The 24868-nt window shown below is 37.1% G+C and overlaps 1 protein-coding gene and 1 non-coding gene across 2 annotated transcripts; both read left to right on the top strand.

Moving 5' to 3' along the window:
• Positions 1–7135: 7135 nt before the first annotated feature.
• On the top strand, positions 7136–7242 carry LOC118486963. Its single transcript, XR_004880130.1, has one exon. It is a non-coding gene; the product is annotated as a small nucleolar RNA R71 (small nucleolar RNA).
• A 13871-nt stretch (positions 7243–21113) lies between these two features.
• Positions 21114–24307, top strand: LOC110903710 (heavy metal-associated isoprenylated plant protein 34). The gene is made up of 3 exons (XM_022149491.2): positions 21114–21277; positions 21367–21448; positions 22777–24307. Exons 1-3 carry the CDS (start codon positions 21248–21250, stop codon positions 24156–24158), a joined length of 1494 nt encoding a protein of 497 aa, XP_022005183.1. The 5' UTR covers positions 21114–21247; the 3' UTR covers positions 24159–24307.
• Positions 24308–24868: the final 561 nt, after the last annotated feature.

Genomic DNA, 24868 nt, shown 5'->3' with positions numbered 1-24868 from the left:
GGCAAAATCGTAACCTGGCTGTGAGAAAAAAAAACTAATGGCGAAAGTATCAATTTATACGGGGCAAGTAATTTTTAGCCGATGGGAAAATTAATCGTAACCTGGCTGTGAGGAAAAAATAATAATGGCGAAAGTATCAATTTATACGGGGCAAAATCGTAATTTTTAGCCGATGGGAAAATTAGAATTTTTAGCCGGGAGTAAAAGCGTAAATTTATTTTTAAACGTGGGCAAAAACATAACGATGAACTGATGGCAAAATCGTATATTTAAGGGAAAAAAACTAATGGCAAAAGTGTGAACTGAAACGGGTCAAATTCGTAATTTTTTACCGGGGGCAAAATTGAAATATTTAGCTGGGAGCATAAGCGTAAATTTATTTTTAAACAGGGGTGAAAACATAATTTTTAACTGATGGCAAAATTGTAATTTTAAAAGGGATAAAAGCGTAAATTTCTTGGACCAATAGGGAAGTGCCAGACAGGTGCCTGTCACTATTATGGCGGCCGCCCTTTCTATCCAATTGAATGCCGGCACTATTGCCGGCCGACGAAAGCAATTGATTTTTGTATATGTAGAGAATTGATATATGCATATGTGTGTGTGATAGAGGATGTTAAAACGTGTCAAAATTTATCAACTTTTCAAAGCGTTTTTTATATCAGAATACAATATTTAAAATTAAGATAAAAATACTTGATTTAAGTATATTAAAAAAACTAGATATTTAAAAGTTATTTTACATTTATGAAAAATGATATATTAGATGAATGTCAACAATGATGTTCTTTTTCTCCTACCAAATCACAACTACATTTGAGTTATAACGAAATTGACAATCTCTATTCTTAGATATTGGTTTGCATTGATCAATGATTTAGACCCCCTCTCATATTGTTAAGAATTTTGATCTTTCTATAAAATCCTCACCCTTATATTTATAACACATTAAATAAGTGTTATACATGGCATTGATCAATGCTTTAGACTCCCAGTCATGTTATGGATTTTGACCGTTTTATTAGATTCACACCCTTTATATTTATAACACATTAAATAAGTGTCATACAAGCTCGTGGATCTTTTTCTTAACAAACAATGAATCCTTCAAATGGGCTACTAGCGAAATTCATCACATCGGGATGCACTCGCCTCCAAACCGGGGTAAACCCTCACCTAGGGCTGAAGCCCATGAACACTCGCCCTAAGGCACGACAGTACGGTGAGGTAAAACCCGCTCAGTTTAAGAATCGAACTAGTGATCTCCACCTATTCGCCTAGTCTCTCATTATCACCAGCTGTCAAAGAAAATAATGGGGATGACAGAAATCGAACTTAGGTCCCTTAAAACACTAAATTTCTCCCTTACCACTCCACCACCACCTCATTGGCCACATGCTCGTGGATCTTACTTGTAACATATTTGATATTTGATGGATAAGGGTGTGTATCTCTCTATATTCGTTGGAAATTAGAGTAAATTACAAGTTTTGTTCTTTATGTTTGTACCAAATTGCAGGCGGTGTCCTTTACCTTTAAATTTGACGAGTTTTGTCCTTAATGTTTCAAAATGTTACACGTTATGTCCTTTAGCCCTAACCCAGTCAGATTTTTTTGTTAAATATGGTCATGTGCTTTGCACATGAGGGTGTTCTTGTCATTTTACATTCCCAATGGCTATTTTGTAAATAACTATTATTCAGGGACTAAATATTATATACAAAACAAAAAAAAATAAACACACTCTCTCTCTTCTCTCTGTCTTCTCTCTTCAGTCTTCTCTCTCTTTCCAGAATTCATTGACTGTTATCATCCCCACACAAAAATAACACGCAAACACTCAAAGGCAAGATCAAAAGAGAAAGAAAAGACAGAAACTGAAAGCCAAGATCAAAAGAGAAAGACATGTTATAAGGGATCTTGAACTGAAAGGCAACATCAAAAGAGAAAGAAAAGACAGAAACTGAATGGATGAACTCACCAACAGATCTAAGGTAAACAGCATGTTGTTGTTGTAAGAAATGGAGTGAGAGATGTGTTGTAGTAAATAGGTGTGAGACTGCAAAAAGGTAAAAAAAACTGTAAATGCAGAAGGAAGGGTGGTATGATGATGACAACATAAGACTATTGAGTTTTGCTTTATTTATTGCTTTTTCTTTCTCTCTCTCTCTGTCTGATAACATTTCCGATTCCGACGAACTCGATTCATGCTTGCAGCGACGGCGGATCATGGCGGCGAGATCTGGTAACTCCGAGTCGCGAGAAGTGTAGAATTTGGAGAGAATCGAGGATGCGAATGGCTTGGGACCAGTCGCGAGAAGTGCAGAATTTGGCGAGTTGAGCTCGCTGAGTCACGGTTGAGCCCATCGGCTGTTAAGATTAACAGATCGGAGTGAATGTTTGTTGCAGTGAATGTTTCAGCTGAGATATGAGTTTGTATATGATGTTTTGAATATGAACGAACAAAGTAGAGAGTTTCAGATCTGACATTGTAGCATTAAAGATGACTGATTTCGTTATTTGATTTGAAAGTATAAAAGAACGTTCCTGAATTTGTTGTTGTTATGGTGAGGAGAGAGAGAGAGCAGTGGAGAAGACTAAAGAGAGAAGAGAGAGTGTGTTTAATTTTTTTTTATTTTTAGTTTTGTATATAATTTTTAGTCCTTGAATAATAGTTATTTACAAAATAGTCCTTGAGAAGGTAAAATGACAAGAATACCCTCATGTGCGAAGCACATGACCATATTTAACAAAAAAATCTGACTGAGTTAGCGCTAAAGGACATAACGTGCAAGATTTTGAAACATTAAGGACAAAGCTCGTCAAATTTAAAGGTAAAGGACACCGCCTGCAATTTGGTACAAACATAAAGGACAAAATTTGTAATTTACTCTTGGAAATTATTATAAAACACTAAATTATTATGAAAAACAAAAATAACAAATTTAATTCGCTTAATGTATGTATCAACCGTTCGTGTTTCTTACACATATATAGCTAAGAATGAATTGCAAAATTTGTCCTTTATCTATATACCTAATTTCAGGCGGTGTCATTTGTCTTTAAAATTGACGAGTTTTGTACTTATTGTTTCAAAAATCTTGCACGTTATGTCCGTTGGCCCTAATTAAGTTAATTTTTTCTGTTAAATCAGATTATGTGCCTTGCACATGAGGATGTCTTTATCATTTCAGTTTTGTAGTGACTAATTGTATACATAATTTAAATACCCAATCATTTTTAAAAAATCGAATACTTTAAAAATTAAAATAAAAATTATATATATATAAGTTACTCATGACTTTCTCTCTCTAAAGAAAACTCTCTCTCTTTTTACTCCATCTCCCTTTATACCCTTCCACCACCACCACAACCTTCTTCCATCAACAACCACCTCTAGCCACCACCCACGACTGTTACCAAGACACCAACCCTCCACCACCCCACCCCACCCCACCCCACACCACAGCCACCACTTACCCCTCTTTATACCTCTCTCTATCGCCACCATCAACCACCTCCAGCCACCACCCTCCACCACCACTACCACTCTCTTGGTCTCTCTACCCCCTCCCCCCACCTCTCTCTCTAGATATGTATCCCACACGTCCGGAATGTTAACAAGTTGAAACAAATCCAATTCGGATCTTTACTCGTTGGTCGGAGTCTCTCACGGGTCGGGTCACCGAACTGTGGGTCTTAACATAACCGGTGGAGGTAATCTTGGATCTTTTACTTGTAATAAATTTGATCAATTTTAGTTGTATGCAACTTCAAAGCTTAATGGGTAAACTGTCATATACAGTTTCAAAGTTTCATGATGTTTTTATCTCTTCTGTTTAATGATTTAGAGGGTGAAATTGGAAGTGTAATTTGGGGGTTGCAGAACATAGAAGTTGTTGATCTTGAATGGGATATGGTTATTAAGATTTTTGAAGTCTAATTTTGGAGATTTGGATGTTGGACTTTGTCATTTTGAATAATGGGCATTTGGCCCACGGTTTGATTAAATTCGTACCAGGTTGAGTAAGTCTTTGTTTGTTCCACCTTTAGTTGTGAACATTTGTTCTATTACAACTTTTCGTTTTAGTCATTTAGATGGCCGGAGGTTGGGGGTAGATGGTCGGAGATGGTGTAGATAGCCGGAGGTTAGGGTAGATGATCAGTACAAGTTTTATATATAGTTTTCTAAACAATAGTCTTCGTGTCACACCCCAACCCGCAGCGGAAAAGGTGATCGGGCCATGATTAGGTTGATCCAAAGCTTATGACTTGCTATTACGTGTTTTAGATAATCACTAATTCATAAAAAAGGTTTCACGAAACAATTAATTCAAATACACAATTACAAACACAAGACATTGTTCATAGCTACACTAAGCTAATCCGTTTCTTGTTAACTAAGGCTCATCCAATGTCCAGTCTTGTCTTCGTACATGTTCACCTGTATCATGTGTAAAAACGGTTTTTGGGCCAACAAAAGTTAGCGAGTGAACCTTATTGTTATTGGAAAAATAATATATTTAAGTATGATTTATTGTGAAAACGTGCGTTAGCCAATGTAAGTAAATATGTTGTATGTCATATATCATAACTCATAACACAATCACAAACAATAAACAAACCAATTGAAATAATTCAATAAATGCATGCATGTTGCATAGTATTATGGTATGCCAATGAATGAATGTATGTTGCACGGTATTATGGTGTGCTGCAAGGTCTAAGCTCAATCAAACGGAGCTGACCTCGTATGGTTGGCAACGTCAAGTTCCGCTCATAGGTAATAGGGAACAGACGAGCCTATGATGATGTGATATCCAAAATGTATGAAATACACCAAGTGATAAATAACCAAACAACACATGACACAACCTCAAACAATAAACAAACCAAATATAATGATTCATATGAATGTATGCATGTTGCACGACATTGTGGTGTGATGTGCGTGAAGTGTGTTATATTTTAGGTATATATTTTAAGCCCCCTTTTACACTTTTTAGCCAAGTTTTAAATTTATAAAACACGATATTTACTAACACTAAACACACATATGGGCAAGTGCACCCATCGTGGACGTAGTATAGTGTTGGTAAGATAACGAGGTCGTCCAAGGACACAAGAGCTTTTAGTACCGGTTTATCCTCAACGTCTAATCAAATCAAAATGTTAGAAGAAAGGTTTTTAAACTAGAAAAATAAAACTAACTAAAATGCTGAAAAATAAAATAAAAATAAAAACAGATAGACAAGATGAATCACTTGGATCCGACTCGTGTGTAGTGTAACCTTTGATTATTTTCGCACTTTTGCACTTGTTTAAGAGATTATCTTAGTTATTGTAGTAGGCCCCTCTTTTGAAGGCGACGTTACCCTCAACCCAGTAGTTTGAGTCAGCAAGGATACAATCCTAAATGGTCGGATTATTGAAAGATAATTAATTAAGTTATTAATGCATAATGTGGTAGGCCCCTCTTTTGAAGGCGACGTTACCCTCAGCTAAGTAGTCTGATTCAGCAGGGATACAGTCCTAAGTAGCTGGGTTAAAATTTTAATAGTAGTTTAACTTATGAGGGGATCAAAGAGTTTGGACCCCCGCCATCCAATACCTTTGGGTATTGAAGGAGGTCCTACTAAATTTGACCCAGGTGAGTGTTCCGTCATTCATGTCTACCACTGCTTGTGCGGTGGCTAGAAATGGCCTCCCTAGTATGAGAGGGACTTCGGTGTCTTCTTCCATATCTAGTATGACAAAGTCGGCCGGGTAGACGAAATTGTCGACTTTGACCAATAGATTTTCAGCGACACCATGCGGGTATTTGACGGACCTATCGGCAAGTTGTATACTGATCTTGGTAGGGCTTGTTTTTCCTAGGCCGAGTCGTTTGAACATTGATGCGGGCATGAGGTTAATGCTAGCCCCAAGGTCGGCTAGTGCATTACGAATGGGGGATTCCCCGATTGAGCAAGGAATTGTGAAGCTTCCGGGATCAATCTTCTTTTGAGGGAGTTTGTTGAGTACGAGGGCGGAGCATTCTTCGCCTAGGTTAACTAATTGCAATGATTCAATTTTCCTTTTATGAGTGAGGAAGTCCCTCATGAATTTTGAGTATTTAGGCATTTGAGTTAGGACTTCGATGAAAGGAATATTAACATGCAATTGTTTTAGTAGACTTTCGAATTTGGCGAATTGCTCGTTAGTCTTTTGACGAATTAACCTACCGGGGTACGGAACCGGAGGAGCCTTGGTGGGCTCTTGAAGTGGAGGAGAAGCCTTCTCTTGTTGTGGCGGTGTTGTGCTTTCCTCAGTTGGTGGTAGCGGAGCTTCCGCGGGACCCACGGTACGGTTTCTTAATGTTATAAGATGAACTTGTGCTTTTGGGTTTGTTTCGGTATTACTTGGTAACGCGCCTTGTGGTCTCTCGGAGAAATTTTGAGCTAGTTGACTTATTTGTTTTTCAATGTTTTGTATACTAGCTTGTTGATTTCTAAAATTCGATTCCAATTGTTGAAATCGATCCGAGTTTTTCTTTTCAGTGTCGGAGATGAGGCGAGATATAATATCTTCAAGCCTTTCTCGTCCACCTTGTTGTTGAGGGAATGTTTGTGACTCATTTCTTGGTTGTTGAAAGTTTGTTCGTTGGTTTAGACTCTGTTGGTTACTACTATTGCCGGGTTCTCTCCAACCAAGGTTAGGGTGGTTACGCCATCCTTGGTTGTAGGTACCCGTTGGAGGACCCGATGGCCTAGGTCTATTATCAATGTAGTTTACCGACTCTGTTTGATCATTTGTTTCTTTCATACAACTCCAATTTTCATGTGGCCCACCACACCCCTCGCAAACCATTACCGAGACCGTTTTTGTCATTTCTAACTTTTTAATTTTTGAAGAGAGGGCCTCGATTTGGGCTTGTAAAGAAGTGCTTTCATCAACCTTATGGGCGCCCGGGGCAATAGATTTATTGCCTCGGGGAGTGTGCCACTGAAAATTGGTTTGAGCAATTTCCTCGATTTGATTGTATATTTCATGTGGGCGACGATTACCTAAAAGTCCCCCAGAGCTAGAGTCAAGTGTTTGTCTCGTGTGTGGCAACAACCCATTATAGAAAGTGGATACTTGTTGCCATACCGCAAGACCGTGATGGGGACACTTTCGCAATAGCTCCTTGAACCTTTCCCAAGTTTCATATAAGGATTCTCCATCCTCTTGTGAATATGTCTTAATTTCAGTCATTAATTTTGCCATTTTAGCGGGAGGGAAATACTTATATAGAAATTTTTGGGCTAGTTCATCCCAGGTGTTTACCGAACCAACTGGGAGGGCGTTGAGCCAAGCTTTGGCTCGGTCTTTTAGTGAAAATGGAAACATTCGAAGACGGATGGCGTCATTTGATGCTCCATTGATCCGAAAGGTATCACATATTTCTAAGAAATTAGTAATATGTAGATGGGGATCCTCGTCCGCAAGCCCGTGAAAGGTTGCGGAGTTTTGAAGCATGTGTATCAAATGTGGCCGAAGTTCGAAGTTGTTGGCTTCAACATTCGGTGCATTGATAGCGGGGCCGAGATTACCTACGGTGGGTCGTAGGTAATCCATGAGGGTACGTTCGCCCGCCATTGGAAGTGGGTCCCCCGAAACCTTCTCTTGGTTTTTAGCTTTAAGTCTTTTTCTGAGAAAGCGTTCGGGTTCTTCAAGAGGTTCTCTTATGTCTTTGTTAGAACTGGAGCTCATACACTACGTAGAAGGTTTAGATGTGGCGTCTGGTTCCAAGTCCTACAATAAAAACAGAAAAGAATGTTGGTCAGAAAGCTCACCACGGCCCCATGCTCAGTGAGCACGGCCCGTGGTCGGAGATACAGCGATTGTTTTCCGGATCCCTGTTACTGGAAAGTTAGACACGGCCCCGTGCTCAGCCCTCTGTAACTCGGAAAATAAAAACTGCCAGTGATACTGCTGGGCACGGCCCGTGCTGAGCTCTGCAGAAGCAGAAAAATTAAGAAAATCCTAGAAAAAAGAAAATAAAAAAATGATTAGGCCGTTGATTCCTAACTTTCTTAAAATCCTTGTGTCCCCGGCAGCGGCGCCAAAAATTTGATGTGCGTGAAGTGTGTTATATTTTAGGTATATATTTTAAGCCCTTTTTACACTTTTTAGCCAAGTTTTAAATTTATAAAACACGATATTTACTAACACTAAACACACATATGGGCAAGTGCACCCATCGTGGACGTAGTATAGTGTTGATAAGATACCGAGGTCGTCCAAGGACACAAGAGCTTTTAGTACTGGTTTATCCTCAACGTCTAATCAAATCAAAATGTTAGAAGAAAGGTTTTTAAACTAGAAAAATAAAACTAACTAAAATGCTGAAAAATAAAATAAAAATAAAAACAGATAGACAAGATGAATCACTTGGATCCGACTCGTGTGTACTGTAACCTTTGATTATTTTCTCACTTTTGCACTTGTTTAAGAGATTATCTTAGTTATTGTAGTAGGCCCCTCTTTTGAAGGCGACGTTACCCTTAACCCAGTAGTTTGAGTCAGCAAGGATACAATCCTAAAGGGTCGGATTATTGAAAGATAATTAATTAAGTTATTAATGCATAATGTGGTAGGCCTCTCTTTTGAAGGCGACGTTACCCTCAGCTAAGTAGTCTGAGTCAGCAGGGATACAGCCCTAAGTAGCTGGGTTAAAGTTTTAATAGTAGTTTAACTTATGAGGGGATCAAAGAGTTTGGACCCCCGCCATCCAATACCTTTGGGTATTGAAGGAGGTCCAACTAAATTTGACCCAAGTCCTTTGCAGGATCTATACACTGAACAATGGCAAGACTCTTACCAAACCGTTCCCTTAACCCCCGACCAGGTAGCCAACATACCTCCATATAGACCGTGGAGATATGAATGGTAAAAATCTTTTATTTGATATAGACAGTAAAATAATGCCAAGACACCACGGACAAACGATAAGGAAGAATCACCTTCAACATAAGAAACTAGTAATTAAAGTCATTAATACAAAACCAATTAAAAAGTGCAAAAGATTAAAAATAAAAAGTATTACACTAAACACTTGTCTTCACCAAGTGATGTAAGAGACTTAGGCAAACATGGCCTTTGATTGTCAAGAACTCTTACGATCAATCTTGGATCCCGAGACGACTCACACACTCTATGATGGACAATGGATGATAGTGGTGGATGATGGTGTTATGGTGGTGGTGGGTGGTGGGTGAAGTGTGAGAGAGGTGGTGTGCCAAGGGATGAGTTGCAAGAGCTCCAAACACTCCTATTTATAGGCTGAACAGAAGCTCGGGCACGGCCCCGTTTCCGCTGGGCACGGCCCCGTGTCCATTTGACTCTCTCTCTTCATTAATTGTAATTCGCAATTACAATAAATGCGCCTGAGGAAGTTGACCACGCCCCCGTGTCCGCTGGGCACGGCCCCGTGGTGGGCAGTAGAAGCTTCTATGAGTTTGTCTTTTATGCTGCTATTTGGGCACGGCCCCGTGCTCACTGAGCACGGGGCGTGTTCAGTCTTCTGTCTTCTTTGTTTTGCTTAGGAAGATGCTGTCGGGAGGTCGGGCATGTCACTTTTGTTCCTTTTCTTGTATTTATATTAGATTATGCTGTCTTTTTGCTTCTTCTGTTATTTTGAGCTCATTTAATCCTAAAAATACAAAAGGAAGACAAAAGCACACTTTTTCTAACATTAGTACTAAAAAGGGTTAGTTTTATGCCACAATTGATGTAATTTATATGTTGCATTTTGTGCACATCTTGGTGTGCTGCAAGGTCTAAACTCAATCAAACGGAGCTGACCTTGTATGGGTGGCAACGTCAAGTTCCGCTTATAGGTAATGGGGAACTGACGAGCCTATGATGATTTGATGTCCAAAATGAATGAAATGCACCAACATGATAAACAATCAAACAACACATAACATGGATACTTCACATAATGGTAATTGCACGGAATTGAACTTGTAAAAATGCGATAAAAACATTGCGACACATGATACACCCCAAAACGTATAAATAAAATGGAAAAAGGGGAGTTGTAAGATTCACTCACAGTGGTTGCGTTTGCGATTCCTTGAAAAATAACGCGCGAGTGAAGATAGGGAATAAAAATCCAAACAACGAACGAGAGTGATTAACAGAAATGGTGTACGAGACTTGGTTTAGCTTCTAACGGAAACTTCGCGTCTCGACTCCGAGTGCGGTGAACGGCGAGGGTATGGGTCCCGGTGGCTGCGACTGATCTCCGGCAACGTGAATGTGGTTCGGAGGGTGTTACGGTGATATAGGGTGAGGTTGAAATGGGGTAATGGTGTCGACAGTGGATAGGTGATGGTATATATATAGATGGATGAACAAATGTTTCGGTATCGTCTTTTTGGAAAGCTTCGTAATAGGAAATCATACGCGTTTTCCTTTGGTTAAGAAAATTGTCTAAGTTCATTCATTCAAAAGAAGGAAAGCTTCGATCAATCAGATGTTTCGAAAAATCAGGATAGGAGAGGAAAAGGAAATACAGCTCATCATCTTCACTGTTCTTGGTTTGGGCGGCAAAGGTGAAAGAAGTTCAAACATAACAAAGTTATAAATATTATACGTTTCTAAATCAAATCGATATCAAGAGTTGGCGGAGTGGTTGTTGGGTGCGCGTGTTGTTTGCTGGACCGGGTGGGCGCAGGTTCGAATACTGTTGTCCAACTTTTTATTGTTTTAGCTTTTAACAAGTTTCTTTTAGAGTAAACTTCCGTTTTACTCCCTATGGTTTGGTCACTTTAACGGTTTTGCCCCAAACCTTTAAAAATAGCCATTTTCCTCCAATAGTTTGCTATAGTTTTTCCATTTTGCTCCCTGCCTCTAACTCCATCCAAATTGTCTGTCTTTCCATTTTGCTCCCCACAGGGAGCAAAATGGAAAAACCATAGCAAACTATTGGAGGAAAATGACTATTTTTAAAGGTTTGGGGCAAAACCGTTAAAGTGACCAAACCACAGGGAGCAAAACAAAAGTTTACTCTTTCTTTTATTACAAAATTGGTCCCTTAACTATGAAAGGTTTAATTAGTTAACTTGGTTAAGTTATGTAACCTTAAATCTCAATCTAAAACCTAATGGGACTAACTAGGTTAATTAATAAATTGTAGGATGTTTAAATTGTAAAAGGTTAATTAGTTATAAATAAATAACTATATCGGTAAATAAGTCGCGAAAATTTCCGAGGTTTCAAAAGTTAGAATCCGAATGTTCAAAACGGGTTGAATTTTGGGAGCCCATTTTGTCGGATGTTACACTTTGTATACTAAATACTTGCACAATAGTCCCTATATTGGTGAAAAGACAAATATGCCCTTACATGCAAGTCACATGACCAGATTTAACGGAAAAATCTAACCGGGTTAGGGCTAAAGGACATAATGTGTAGGATTTTAAAACATTAAGTATAAAACTCATCAATTTTAAAGATAAAGGAAACCGCCTGAAATTGGGTATAAAGATAAAGGACAAAACTTGCAATTCACTCTATAACTAATATAACATACACAATTGCAAATGATCTGCACATGTATATAATAATAGAACTTACACAACAGAAAATAGAATTATATATAGATATAATTTGCAACATATTGATGCAATGGTTGTTGTAATGTATGCACTATGGTTTGTATAGTGGTAATGATATATATTATATTATATTTAGATATAATTTGCAACATGTTGATGCAATGGTGGTTGTAATATATGCATTATGGTTTGTGTAGTGGTAATGATATATTATATATAGATAAAATTTGCAACATATTGATGCAATGGTTGTTGTAATGTACGCATTATGGTTTGTATAATGGTAATGATATATAGATACACGCAGGTCCTAGATCGACTTGGTTATTCTTTTCTATGTTTTGCATTTCGGTTTAATTTCTTCACATTAACACGCCGCAACTTCAGTGTTGGTGGTCGCTGGCAGTAGTGTGGCATTGGTGTTCGCCTCCGCCGCAGCGGGGGGGTGCTTAATACTAGTTACATATATTTATCAATGGAAATACATAATACAAAGCATAATTACATATATGTTAACCAATATCGATTGCTCATGAACACACACACACACACACACACACACATATATATATATATATATATATATATATATATATATATATATATATATCTTCGTGTTTTTTGTGTTCGTCAATTCAATTTTTTCGTTTATTGTTTTTTTAGTAAATTGTAGTTTGAGTCCTTGTGGTTTGCTGTCATTGACACTTTGCGTCCCTATTTCTAAAATCGTTAGGTTGAGTCCCCAGTCTTTCCAATTCTCATCAACCCACCCCCTCTGTCAAGTCAACGTTTTTTATTGTTAATGTGTGGGTGAAAAGTCCTTTATGCCCCTTATTAATGCCCATATTTGACCCCCTTATCTCTCTAAACTCTTTCTTTCTTTAAAATACACTAACACAATGTTCTAATTTGTGAAACCAAACTTCCTTTTACCATCTTCGTTAACTTTGACCACCATAACTGTCACCTAATGAAAGTAAACATTCCCCCGGTTAGTAACATAACGGCCAAAACAACTTCAAGTATAACAACAAGTCCGACATTTTTTTGACTTTGACTTCGACCTTGACTAATTCGCAATTACGTATGTGGATTGCAGAATGGCCTTGGGGGTGGCTCTTTTTGACTGCGTTCTAAACGGATCATGTTTGTTGGAGTTATCGGGACCAAAAGAAGAGTTGCAAGCTTGCAAATTAGCAAAACCAAACCCCACATAAATCTGTGTAGTACACATACTGATATCGATCATCCGGTTTCTTCAAAACTTCAACAAAAAACACAAAAAAACCCCCTCAATTCACACATATACATTCTCAATTTCAATGGGTGAACATGTATTCCGTTGTTAAAGTCTCTACCTTTACCCCCCCAGAGTACCACCTAACCCTAGCATAATTCCAAGATCCAATAAGGTATATTTTCAAGATTGAAAAAGAAACATTGCAATATAAGATTTGTGTGATCTCCACTCCATCGCTCTCAAGCATCTCTTTCTCTCTACTCTGCCTTCTTGTGACTTTCCAACGACACAACAAAACTTCGGGAACCTAAACAACAACCATAATACGAAGCCAACACTACCATTCGTCATCCCCACTGTGTCGCACCCCTATCGACGAACAGGAGCATCGAACGCCTTTGGGAAACCGCCAATGCACCCTCCGGTTATCCAGATCTGTTTGTATCACACCGGACTTCTACGACTAAAGTAACAAAAATCAAGCTTTATCCTTTATGTAAACATTCTTTCACTTAAACCTGGATAAAACTTGATCAGAAATGTGTCGGTTAACATTAGGTTCCTGCAAGGTTTAGGATATGATAGAAGAATATGACATGTAGTTATTAATTGGCTTTTAAAGATATATAATTGTAAGATTACAAAAATACCCATGGCTCTATCAATCAAACAAACGTTGACTGGACAGAAGGGGTATACTGATGTGAATTGGAAAGGCTGAGGACTCAACCTAATGATCTTTAGAAATAGAGACTTAAACTGTCAGTCACAACAAATCACATAAACTCAAACCGTAGTTTACTCTTGTTTTTTTAAAGGAGTTCATCATCATCTTCATAACGTAGATATTGTTTCTTGATTTATCTATAATTATGATATAAGAGATGAGTAAGAAACAATAAACAATGATGTTACCTTTCATTTTTAACAATAGTTTGATTTGTTTTTCTTGTACTTGCAATATACAATATATTGCACATAAACCATCATGTATGTGTGTATAATATTCAAAGATTTAAAACCCTGGGCTTTGACTCAGTGGTTATGGAAATGAAGGAAGACTTCTGACCGTATGGTCTTGAGTTCGATTCCCGATCCACCCGGGTTTTACCGGCTTTGCATTGTCGTGCCCTCGGGCGGGTGCAGGGTCGGGTTTTTCCCGGAACTGGTGGCATGGTGGGCTAGGGGCTCCGTGCGTGCAGGTTGGGCTGCCGCGGGCTACCTTTCGGCCAATGGGTGCCGCGTATGGAGTACCCGACGATTCTTATGTTGGATGGTCAAAAAATATTCAAAGATTTATTTTTTAATTCAAGACAAATAAAATAAAGATAATTAATTTTTTTTTAACAAATGAATAAAGTATTAATAATTGGTGAATAACGTGTAACACATTTAAATTATAGTCAAACTATATAATTTTTTTTTTTTTTTTTGCATAATATAATATCAACTATCACATAATGTCATTATAACATTTTAGATGGTTATTGATGCAATCATTTCTCTCTTACAAACTTTATGAATTAGTTTGAATATTAGGTAATAATTTGCTAGGGTGACATGAAACTTGTAAACTCGAACCTTTATCAAATCAAATACATAAACTCATGTGAGTTTTTATTTTAAAATTTGTTGAAAAGTTTTTTTTTTTACATTTGTATTAAGTTTGGTCACATCATTGGATATCCCTTTCAACAATAGGCCTCATGTTCTATACAATCATTTTCATACAGAATTTCATTACAAAACCTCAATATGAATCCACTTGTTCCAAACGAGCCACCGTAATCGTTAGCACGGTCAAACCCCGTAAACGACATCTAGATATTTTATAGTACAACACTAATTGTTGGAATTATTCTTTTTAATTCATGTGTCGTTAAACCGACCATATAAATATAAGTCACATGTAATTTCATTCTAAAATAAGTTTGTTATAGACCGGGTAAACCAACAAACATATATGTTGGAATTTATACAGGATTGATTTTGTGCATAAAAAGTACCTTCTCATTTATTTATTTTATATATACAAAGTACATGAGGGGGAATGGTGCCACTTAGTTGTCGCCGACACTTCCCCATTGGTCTAGGCAAATTTTGCTTTTGTCTGGTTTAAATTTACAGTCATACCCTTGGTTTTTTTTTTTCTCCCAGCCATATTACGATTTTACCCTCAGTTCGAATTTACAGTTTTGCCATCGTTTTTATTTTTTCCTTATCAAATTACGATTTTGGCCACAGTGTAAAATTACAGTCTACCATCGTTTTCGTTTTTCTTTTTCTTGACGAAACTATGGTAATGTTTTATTTTAATTGGTTGACTCAGTGTAATTTCTATTTGTCTTGAAAAATACAGTTTTGCCATCAGTTTAAAATTATCGTCTTTCTATCGTTTACTTCTTCTTTTTTTTGCAAAAGTATAGTTGTGTTTTGTTTTAATTGGTTGACTTGATGTATTTTTTTTTTTTTTTGAAATTGTGGTTTCAGTAGTATGTACAAGTAACCGAAACACAGACGTACGTGTTACTAGAGAGAAATATTCCGTTTAGCGCTCTGCAACGCGAACAGAGAAAAACTAGTTAGGTACATAAAAGAAAACCCACACGTATCCTTAAAATATGAGAAAACCATTAACTTAAACTAAATCCAAAATTATTAGTATTGGTGTAACTTTATATTTAACTTTTTGAGAAAAAATGCCTAGATAGTCATTGTGTTTTGATGAAATTTTACCTACAGTCTCAATCTTTCTCAAATTACAGCTATAGTCTTCAATTTTTGCGTACTCGTTTCGGTAAGACACATGTCCATTTACATATATAATATTAATATATGTTTGCATTTTAGATACAAAAATGCCAATTACAAAATTCCAAACATGATTCTAGTTAATTTAGACATTAAAAGTATTCAAAAGTAAGTTCTTCTAACATTTAACAATACTTAGATTAACAAAAGAACTAAACAAGAGCATCTTCTAACATTTAACAATACTTAGATTAACAAAAGAACTAAACAAGAGCAAAAGCTTTCGACGTTATATGTGTTCGGTTTTTCAACGAGCTTGATCTATCCAATTTCATCTTATCATTGACCTAATAACATTTAAATCAACCTTAAATGTTAGTTATGAAAGGTTTAAACAAGATTTGCTTATAATTGAAACTCAAAGAAAACAAAATAATAACTTGGACAATCCCGCCGTTAGCTACGGTCCACAAACCGTAGCTTACGGTCTTGAACCGTAAGTTACGGTTTAACCTGCAGATTTTAAATCCCAATTTTGCCCTTAATACGAAAACGACCATAACTTTCGTTTCGTTTAAACTCCCGTTTCTTCCTACATGATCGTAACTTGATCCTCTATCATTTGGACTCGAAATCCAACATCCGCATTAACAATATTCTTAATTTATAAGCTCTCGGCTTTATATTTATTTACAAAATATTTGACCCGTTCATGTTTTATCAAACAAACTCATTTGTTTACGTTCAAATTCACATAAACGTCATAACTATAAATGTTTCCGATTATCCGAGGTTCTATTCACGGGTTTTATGCGTCCGTTATTCAACATATGTTTTGTTCATCGACCTGTTCAACTACAACAGTTGAACTTATTTAGCTCAATTCCCATATGCGAAATTGTGCATCTTTTAGTCGTAACTCACAACCGAGTCTTTTGACTATTAATCCACGTCCCGTTTCTCGGTTTACGCGATTATTTGCAATTATACCCATTATCCGAGTATCAAATCGAAGTCATTAATCATGCAACCATTCTGGTATGCATTAAGACTTCATTTTGACCCGTTTGGCAAACTTAGCGAAATCCATCGCTTTTATGTAACCAAACTTTTAATATTCTTATCATTTTGACCCGTTTGGTTTACTCAGCGACCCAAACCTTTAATATTTTTATCATTTTGACCCGTTTGGTTTACTTAGCGAAATCCATCGCTTTTATGCAACCAAACCTTTAATATTCTTATCATTTTGACCCGTTTGGTTTACTGAGCAAAATCTATCGCTTTTATGCAACCAAACTTCTCATAGATTCGTCATTCAACCCGTTTGAACGTTTTAGAGAAATCCATCACTTTCGAACATTCAAACTTATCGTTAATTCGTTATCTAACCTCCTGGTTCGTCCATACGAATTGCATCACATATGCACAAACCGAGTCTTACAACTAATATATGATAATCGATCATTTATTAATACAATTCAACAAGGAAATTCTACGAAGCATAAAGCTACGTACCTTTAAAGCTTTGCCTTCAAGCGGGTGTCCGCTCCGTCTTGACCACTTAATGATTCGCCCAATTTGCCTATAGAGTTCAATCCTATTTATCGTTTAGAACTCGTAATACGACATATGTCACGAAATTTGTCAAAATCTCATTTACGTGATTCTTTCATACATTTCAATCAATCCATGATTACTTAGGTGGTGTTTGTTTTTTCAGATGCAAAAGGTCTGCAGTATGCAGACCACATCTACAAACGTCTGCACGAGAAGAGGTGGACCAAATGTATGCGGAGTGTAATAAAAAGAGTGTTTGATTATCTCACCTCTTTACCCCACATCTGCAAACTTTTTTCCCTTTCCCTTCTCTCAAACCCCAAATCAGCCATAATTGCTAACTTCAGAATGTGTAACAAAAACACAATCAGTAATGCAGTAATCAATCTAACATCAATAACAAAACTAAGCTCATTGTAAGGAAATCAACCAACTGTGATTAGTCAACATTCCGTATTCGCATTCCATTACATGACACACAAAACCCTACAAAACATCCACATCTCATTAACCAACCACACAACTTCAATTCATCCATAAACCTAAACTCAACACCGACAAACTCAACAATTCGAAAGCTAGAAACAAGCTACAGTAATATATTCAACACGAATCAAAGCATCGTTCGTTGAAACAACCAATTCCGATCATACGAAACCGCAATTGCATCGTTATAAATCTAATTCGACTGAATTTTAGCATCAATTAACCGAAACCTAATGATAGATTGCAGTGATTGTACATTGAATTAGTCAGATTTGTGCACGATGTTCATAAGCAAGAAGAGTAAAGTTCTGACTTTTAATGTTCATAGTCTTCTCTTCTCCGACGACGAATCATCGAGATTGGGAGGCGTTGTTGACCGAACCCGCAATTCGATTGCACATATTTTGTTGACGGGTAGTTACAGATGGGTGGGTTTTGACAGGCGGTTGCAGGCACCTTCGGGGTGTGACAGGTGGTTGCAGGTGGGTGGGTTTTGACGGGTGGTTGCAGGTGTCACTGGATGTGACGGGTGGTTGCAGGTGTCACTCGTGTTCCTCGAGTGTCGTCGGAGTTTTGACAGTGACCGGCGATTGGGTTGATGGTGTTGATTGGTTGTTGGCAAGGAAGAAGGGGGTGGAAAGGTAGGGTTGTTGCCCTATTTGTGGGAACAAATCATAATAAATGGGCCTTACACACATATATTTATATATAAATTATCTTATTTGTTTATCATTAAGGGCAATTTAGTCATTTAACATTGACTTAACTAATTAACCTAACCTCCATCTACTTTAAGGACTATCCAAGTAACAAGTGAGCAAACCACAAGGAGTAAACATGCTATTTTGAAAAGGTGAGGACTAAAGATGAAAAACTGACAAACCACAAGGACTATCCAGGCAATTAACCCTTAATAATATTTAAATTTTTAATTAGTGTCATGAGCTGTGACATGAAGTTCCGGCGAAGATGCATACGAGAAACAGAAGGATTCGAGTGATTTGGTTTTGGGGTGAACGGTTAGAGGTTTTCAATTACGATGCATATTTATACTGAACTCAATGATTAACATGCCTTAATTCGCATCTTTGAGTCGGTTTGCATAAATTTCGAAACTAGAATATTTGGTTCGATTATAGGTTGATTCAGACAAATTTTATGCGTAGGATTTGTTTGGGTAAGTATCTAGATGCAGTACCAATAGTTTGGAAACTCGATTTCACGTGTTTGGATGAAAATCACGAAAGATCAGGAAGATCCGATGAGAGGATCGTGTTTAGTCCTTGGGCGGCAAGTCAAACGATTTGAAATATGAATCTTGTTTCGGTTTTAAAGAATTGCCATCTAGAGTATAACCCAAACAAGACAGGTGGTGGAGTGGTTGTGTGTGCGTGCGTTGGTTTATCTGGCCGGTACAGTCCCGTGGTCAGCTTTCTTATTATTTCCATTTTTAACACTTTTAAATTATGGCAGCTTTAGTCTCGTGGTTCATATCTTGGTTTATTTAACTTAATTAACTTATTTGACGATGTTCTTTATAATAACTAACGAAACTAAGTAAGTTTATTATAAAATTTCATATCTTTAGATAACTAATCTTAATATTAAATAAAAAGGTGATAATAAAAATCCTATTTTTTAATTTATGTAGAATCTGGTTTACAATGGGTCTGGTTTTTATAAGACCCGTTTCCAACGGATGTTACATCAGTACTTGTTTTAATAAAAATACCCATCATCTTTAGTCAATTTGATTAATAAATTCATAGCTTTGTTGTTTTGGTCATTTTAGGTTAACAGTCAATATTTCATCAATTATAACTTTGTTAATTAAGCTTTGGATCTTCAACTCTTAATCAGAATTGATCAATAACACATGCATCCATATTTTTGGTTAGGCCACATAATTAAAACCAAACCTAACCTACATGCTGTAGTTATCAAATGAGATATTTCCAAACTACTAGACACCACAAATATGACCAACTTCAAGAAGTAATGTGTTGGATGGGTTCAACAACTCACTTAAAACTTTATATCAAAGGCTTTTAACTTTGTCAAGATTGCAACCTTAGTCCTCCCATTGCAATTAAGTTGGACTTTAGTCACAATAGTTGACAGATTCACTTTCAACCCAATGCCATACACAAAAAAATGTAAGATGCTACATTGGGAGCTAGGTTTGAACATTACAACGTTAATGGACATACCATTCAACTTTGATCGAACTCATGGCACTCGATTAGCGCCGAGACAATGATGCCAAGGTAGTTGAGGAAAGCAAAAACTTCTATTGTGGAGTGGCAATAACATTAATGAAATTGTAGCTTATAACTGATAACAACCAAGCCTAATGTGAAATTAGCATAGTTACAACATTTAATATTTTACAAAGGTTGCTTCTTTACATGAGCTTATCTCAAGAGTTGTTGGTTTCATAGATTGGTATTAATGTCAAAACTAGAGTTAGCTTGAAGTTATAATTTATGACTTTCATACATACTATATCTTGCCTAGAATTCAAACCCCTCATTAATCTTAGCATTTACTATTAGTTATTAGTCTTTGACTATATACATTTTCTTTCTCAAAAATAATACAAAATAAAAATCGATCAAACCAAAAAAGTTAAAAATAAATTTCTTTTCTTAAATGAAATATTGATTTTCGAATATAACTTTCAATGATGTTACATAATAGTGGTAGGTAAACGGGCAACAAACTGTGCTGCAACCCCCTTTTTGAATTGTAAAACCGATCTTACTAGAAACAAAGCTCTGGTTCTTCAGAGTAGAGAAATTGTTGTGTATGACTCTCTGCACTCTCTTTAGGAAACCAATAGCTTCAAAGGAAACGAACCCAAAGGTATCAAAAGCAAAGAGAATGAAGGCATGTTGATTTTCAGCACAAGCTTGCTCATGCTTAGCGACTTTCTCTGATTCTACCTTCAATACAGCCTGACTAGCCACGAACCGACTGTCTCTAAACCCAAGATTCTTTAGACAAACACCGTATGGAGCTTTTAGAAGCTTCTAGTTTTAAGCTTTTAAGAAAAAACTTATACTCAATAAAAAACCGTGTTTGGTGAAGGAGCTTGAAGCTTTTAAGTTAGTGGCTTGAAACTTTTGGTTGAACGCTCCTACTAGTAACACTTAGAAGGAGCTACAAGCTTTTAGTGAAAAAATAACTATTTTAACCTCTAAAGATAATAAACTTTTTAATGCAAAAACTTTTTAAATTTTAGTTATGTCTATTTTGGTTATTTTATACATTTTATTAAAAGCTACAGCTACTCTGTCAAACATCAAATATATCTAAAAAGCTACAACTACTAGCCACCAGCCACTTTTGCCAAAAATACCCACCATGTACAAACACTATACATAGACCGTGTATATATGACCGTGTATTGACTGAAAGACCAACCAAGCTGGAGCTCATTGGCACTCCGGGCCCCACCGAAAGCTCGAAATAAGTAGCCACCCCCACCGCTTTAAATCGAGTGTGTTCTCTCTTGCCCCTTTTCACTTTTCTCAAACTCAAATCTCTCTTCTTCTTTTTCACATTCTCAAATCTCTGTTTTCTTCTTCTTCTTCTTCTTCACATCCAACACTCAATCAACATGAACAAGCAAGACTACATGAAGCTTCAGGTACTCATCTTCATCCTTCATCACCCAACCTTTGTTTTCCGACCATTATTTCATTTATTCACCGCTTTTCCTGTTTAATTTTGTTCCAGACATGTGTAATCAAACTCAACACACAGTGCGCCTGTGATGGATGCAAGCAGAAGATCAAAAAACTGTTGAATAAAGTAGACGGTTAGTCTCTATCTTCTTCCTCGCTCGCTCACTCGAACGAATCGTCATGAACTTTTGTTCTGTTTTGTTTAATTCATAATTAACCTACAGATCTTCACGATTTGAATCCCACTGTACTGTTTAATTCTTATCTGCGATGAAATTCGAGCCTGCAATTTCTAGTTTCACAGTCGGTTAGTTCATTAATGGCGGATCTACCGTTTCTTAACCGCTTATTAGCGATAAAATTTGTAGTTTCAGAGGCGGTGTTAGGTATTACTTCAACCTACGCTTGTTAATGGCGGATCTGGCGTGGTGGTTTGGACCAGCAAATTGTTGTTGTAGAGTCGGTGTTAGGTGTTACTTTAACCTAGGGTTGTTAATGGCGGATCTGGTGTTTGAATGAGTGGAGATATTTTTTTGGTTAATAAGATAACGTTTAAAAATGTAACGGAGTTGATGATCGTACATATGGATATTTGTGATATGACGGTACTTGGTCCATAGACTAGTCCTGCCGAAGCTACTGCGACCATCCCTGACATGACGTGTCCCCCCTCTCCACATGCCTTTCATTTTCTTTTACTTTTTATATTTTATATTTTTTATTATTTTTTCTTTTTACTTTATTATATACTTGCTCTGTTTAAAAAAGATCACAATATTTGTTTTGGTAACCGTGTCACAGGTTAGTTTTTTCTTTATAAAATATTCCAAAACTTAGTTTATATTGTTTTTTAACCATTAGAACCCGTTACCGAAAAACTCATACATGACGGATAGCGTTTGGTTCTTGTTTGTTTTCACTTCTTTCCTGACCGATGGGATCGGGTAAGAACGGGTCAAATAAATTATTTTTTATACACTTTGGTATTGTGTTTGTTTCAACAAAAATGGTGTGGGTTCAATTCTTGCAAGTGATTAAGGTGTAAAAATTGTTGTTTAAAAAGTATATTATTCTTTATATACACTCACTACAAAAGTACAAAGATGCAATGAAGTTATATTAAATTAAAAGAAATAAAAATAAAAAGAAAACAAGAGGGTGGAAGGAAAGTGATTGCTAGAGCTATAAAGTGGATTGCGTGTTGACATCTTAATATTTGCTTTTAGGCAAAAACAAGACGGTGCAAAGGAAAGTTTTGAAAGTGCCTTGCGTGTTTACACGCTTTGGTTGTTTCTTTGAAGTTTTGACCGGTTGTAGACTAATGTTTTTGTTTAATAATCACATGTAATTGATATATATATTTTTTTTATAATTATTGATGTGTGATTACTAAATTAATATTAATAATTAACAATTTTATGTAAATCTTTTGTATGCTAATATTTAGTAAAAATTTGAACAGGGGTGTATAAAACAAGCATAGATCTTGAGCAAGGAAAGGTCACGGTGTCCGGAAATGCTGATCCGGCCGCGCTTATAAAGAAGCTTAACAAGTCTGGTAAACATGCTGAGCTATTGGGCCCGCAAAAAGGCATGAATGTTCTTAATAACCAGTTCAAGAACATGGGTTTTGATAACAAGAATCAGAAAGGGGGTGGTGGTGGTGGGAAAGATAGTCAGAAGGATGTGAAAGGGCTTCAACAAATGCAAGCAGCAATGAATAAAGGGTTCAAAGATTTTAAGCCACCTAACAAGGACCAGAAATCGGTTAAATTTAATTTACCTGTTGGTGGCGGCGGTGGTGGTGGTGGAGGATTTGACGATGAGGATGATTTTGATGATGATGATAGTTTCGACGAGGAGGATGATTTTGATGACGAGTTTGATGATGAGGATGATGATAGCTTTGATGGGGAGGATAAGAAGCCCAATAATATGAAGGCAGGGCCCGGGGTGGGTGGGCATGGTCCCCATGGGCCAATTGCAATGATGAATGGAAAGAAGGGACCAGGTGCAGGGTTTGATTTGCCTGTACAGTTCAAGGGCAAGGGTGGAAATATTGATAATTCCAAAAATGGCAATGGTGGGAAAAAGGGTGGTGGTGGTGGTGACGGTGACATTGGTAAAAAGGGTAAAGGCGGTAAAGACAGTGGCAGCGGCGGGTTTGGTGGCTTTTTTGGTGGTAAGATTGGCGGAGCGTTTCTTGGAGGGGGTAAAAAGAAACACGGTGACTTGAGTCCCAAGGGTGGCAAGAAAGGCGCGGATGGCGGCGGTGGTGGGCAAGCAAAGGGTGGTAATTGGGAGAAAAAAGGTGAAGGAAAACATCACGACGAGGGAAAATTGAGTGGCGGCAATAAGCAAAGTGAGTTTCTCGAGTTCAGCAAGCCTCACAACGGCGGTGGTGGTGGGAGGAATATGGCCCACAATGGTGGTGGCAACGGTGGTGGTCGGAATATGGGTCATCCGATGGGTGGTAATCCGATGATTCCGCAAATGGGAAACTTTCCGATGGGCCAAATGGGCGGTCACCCAATGGGCCAAATGCCATCGGCACAAGGCTTACCGATGGCATACCGCGGTCAAGGAGGGATGGATAATGGGAATCCTTTCAACCAACAGCAACAACAGTACATGATGCAGCAACAGCAACAACAGCAGCAGCAGCAGTACATGCAAGCGATGATGATGAATCAGCAACGGGCAAATATGTACCCGCCGCAAATGATGTACGGGCATATGCCTCCTCCACATGCTGCATACGGGCCACCTATGGGAGCACCGGTGAATGATAACATCACCCATATCTTCAGTGATGAGAACACTGATAGTTGTAGTATTATGTAGTAGGATTTGCAGTTTTAATTTAATTTCATAAAGAGTCAGACAGGGAAGGGTAGAGTAGAAGAACCTGAAGCTTGTAGTTTGTGTATTGTTTATATAATCAAATGTATTAAGTGTTTATGTATCAAAAATCAGAAGTTTTGGCTCAAAAAGATCCGAGCAAGTATATATGTAAATAAGTTAAATTACTACTTTTAAATTCTAAAAAATCATCATGTAACATATTCTTTCAATTCATCCTCACACTTTCACGTCTGAACTCTCTTAAATTCTAAAATTTTCAACAAATCTTTGTTCCTTAACTGAGAATACCCCTAGAAGTCTTTAGTACATACATATATGTATCTGCTAAACATAAATAGTTAAGAACGATGATGATATGAAAATTTAGGTGTGAGTTCAAGTGTTTTAAATCAATTTATACGTGAATTTTAATGCATTTTTTTCGGGATTTTATATATTAAAATCCTATAAATATAGGCGGACCCTTTTGATGCCCCTTGTTTCTGCCCCCGATTTCGATTAAGAAGATAAAATTACAAAATATTCATATACATTATACATATTTGATTATGTCACATATTCATCTATATAGTCATGTGATATGCAATATCAACTCGTGTATGATGTATCTACTTTATTATCGTGTATCGACGGAGCTTCCATTAATGTTGATTTAAAACTATGTGACACACAGCTTTATATCACATATC

Source organism: Helianthus annuus, chromosome 14 (genome assembly GCF_002127325.2).
Source record: "Helianthus annuus cultivar XRQ/B chromosome 14, HanXRQr2.0-SUNRISE, whole genome shotgun sequence".
In the NCBI taxonomy this organism is placed as follows: Eukaryota; Viridiplantae; Streptophyta; class Magnoliopsida; order Asterales; family Asteraceae; genus Helianthus; species Helianthus annuus.
Note: the sequence above shows the minus strand (reverse complement) of the source record. Positions and strands in the feature narration are given on the sequence as shown.

Coding starts and splice junctions, on each gene's coding strand:
- LOC110903710 (XM_022149491.2), top strand. CDS start 21,248: ATGAACAAGCAAGACTACATGAAGCTTCAG. Junction 21,278..21,366: donor AAGACTACATGAAGCTTCAG/GTACTCATCTTC, acceptor ATTTTGTTCCAG/ACATGTGTAATCAAACTCAA. Junction 21,449..22,776: donor ACTGTTGAATAAAGTAGACG/GTTAGTCTCTAT, acceptor AAATTTGAACAG/GGGTGTATAAAACAAGCATA.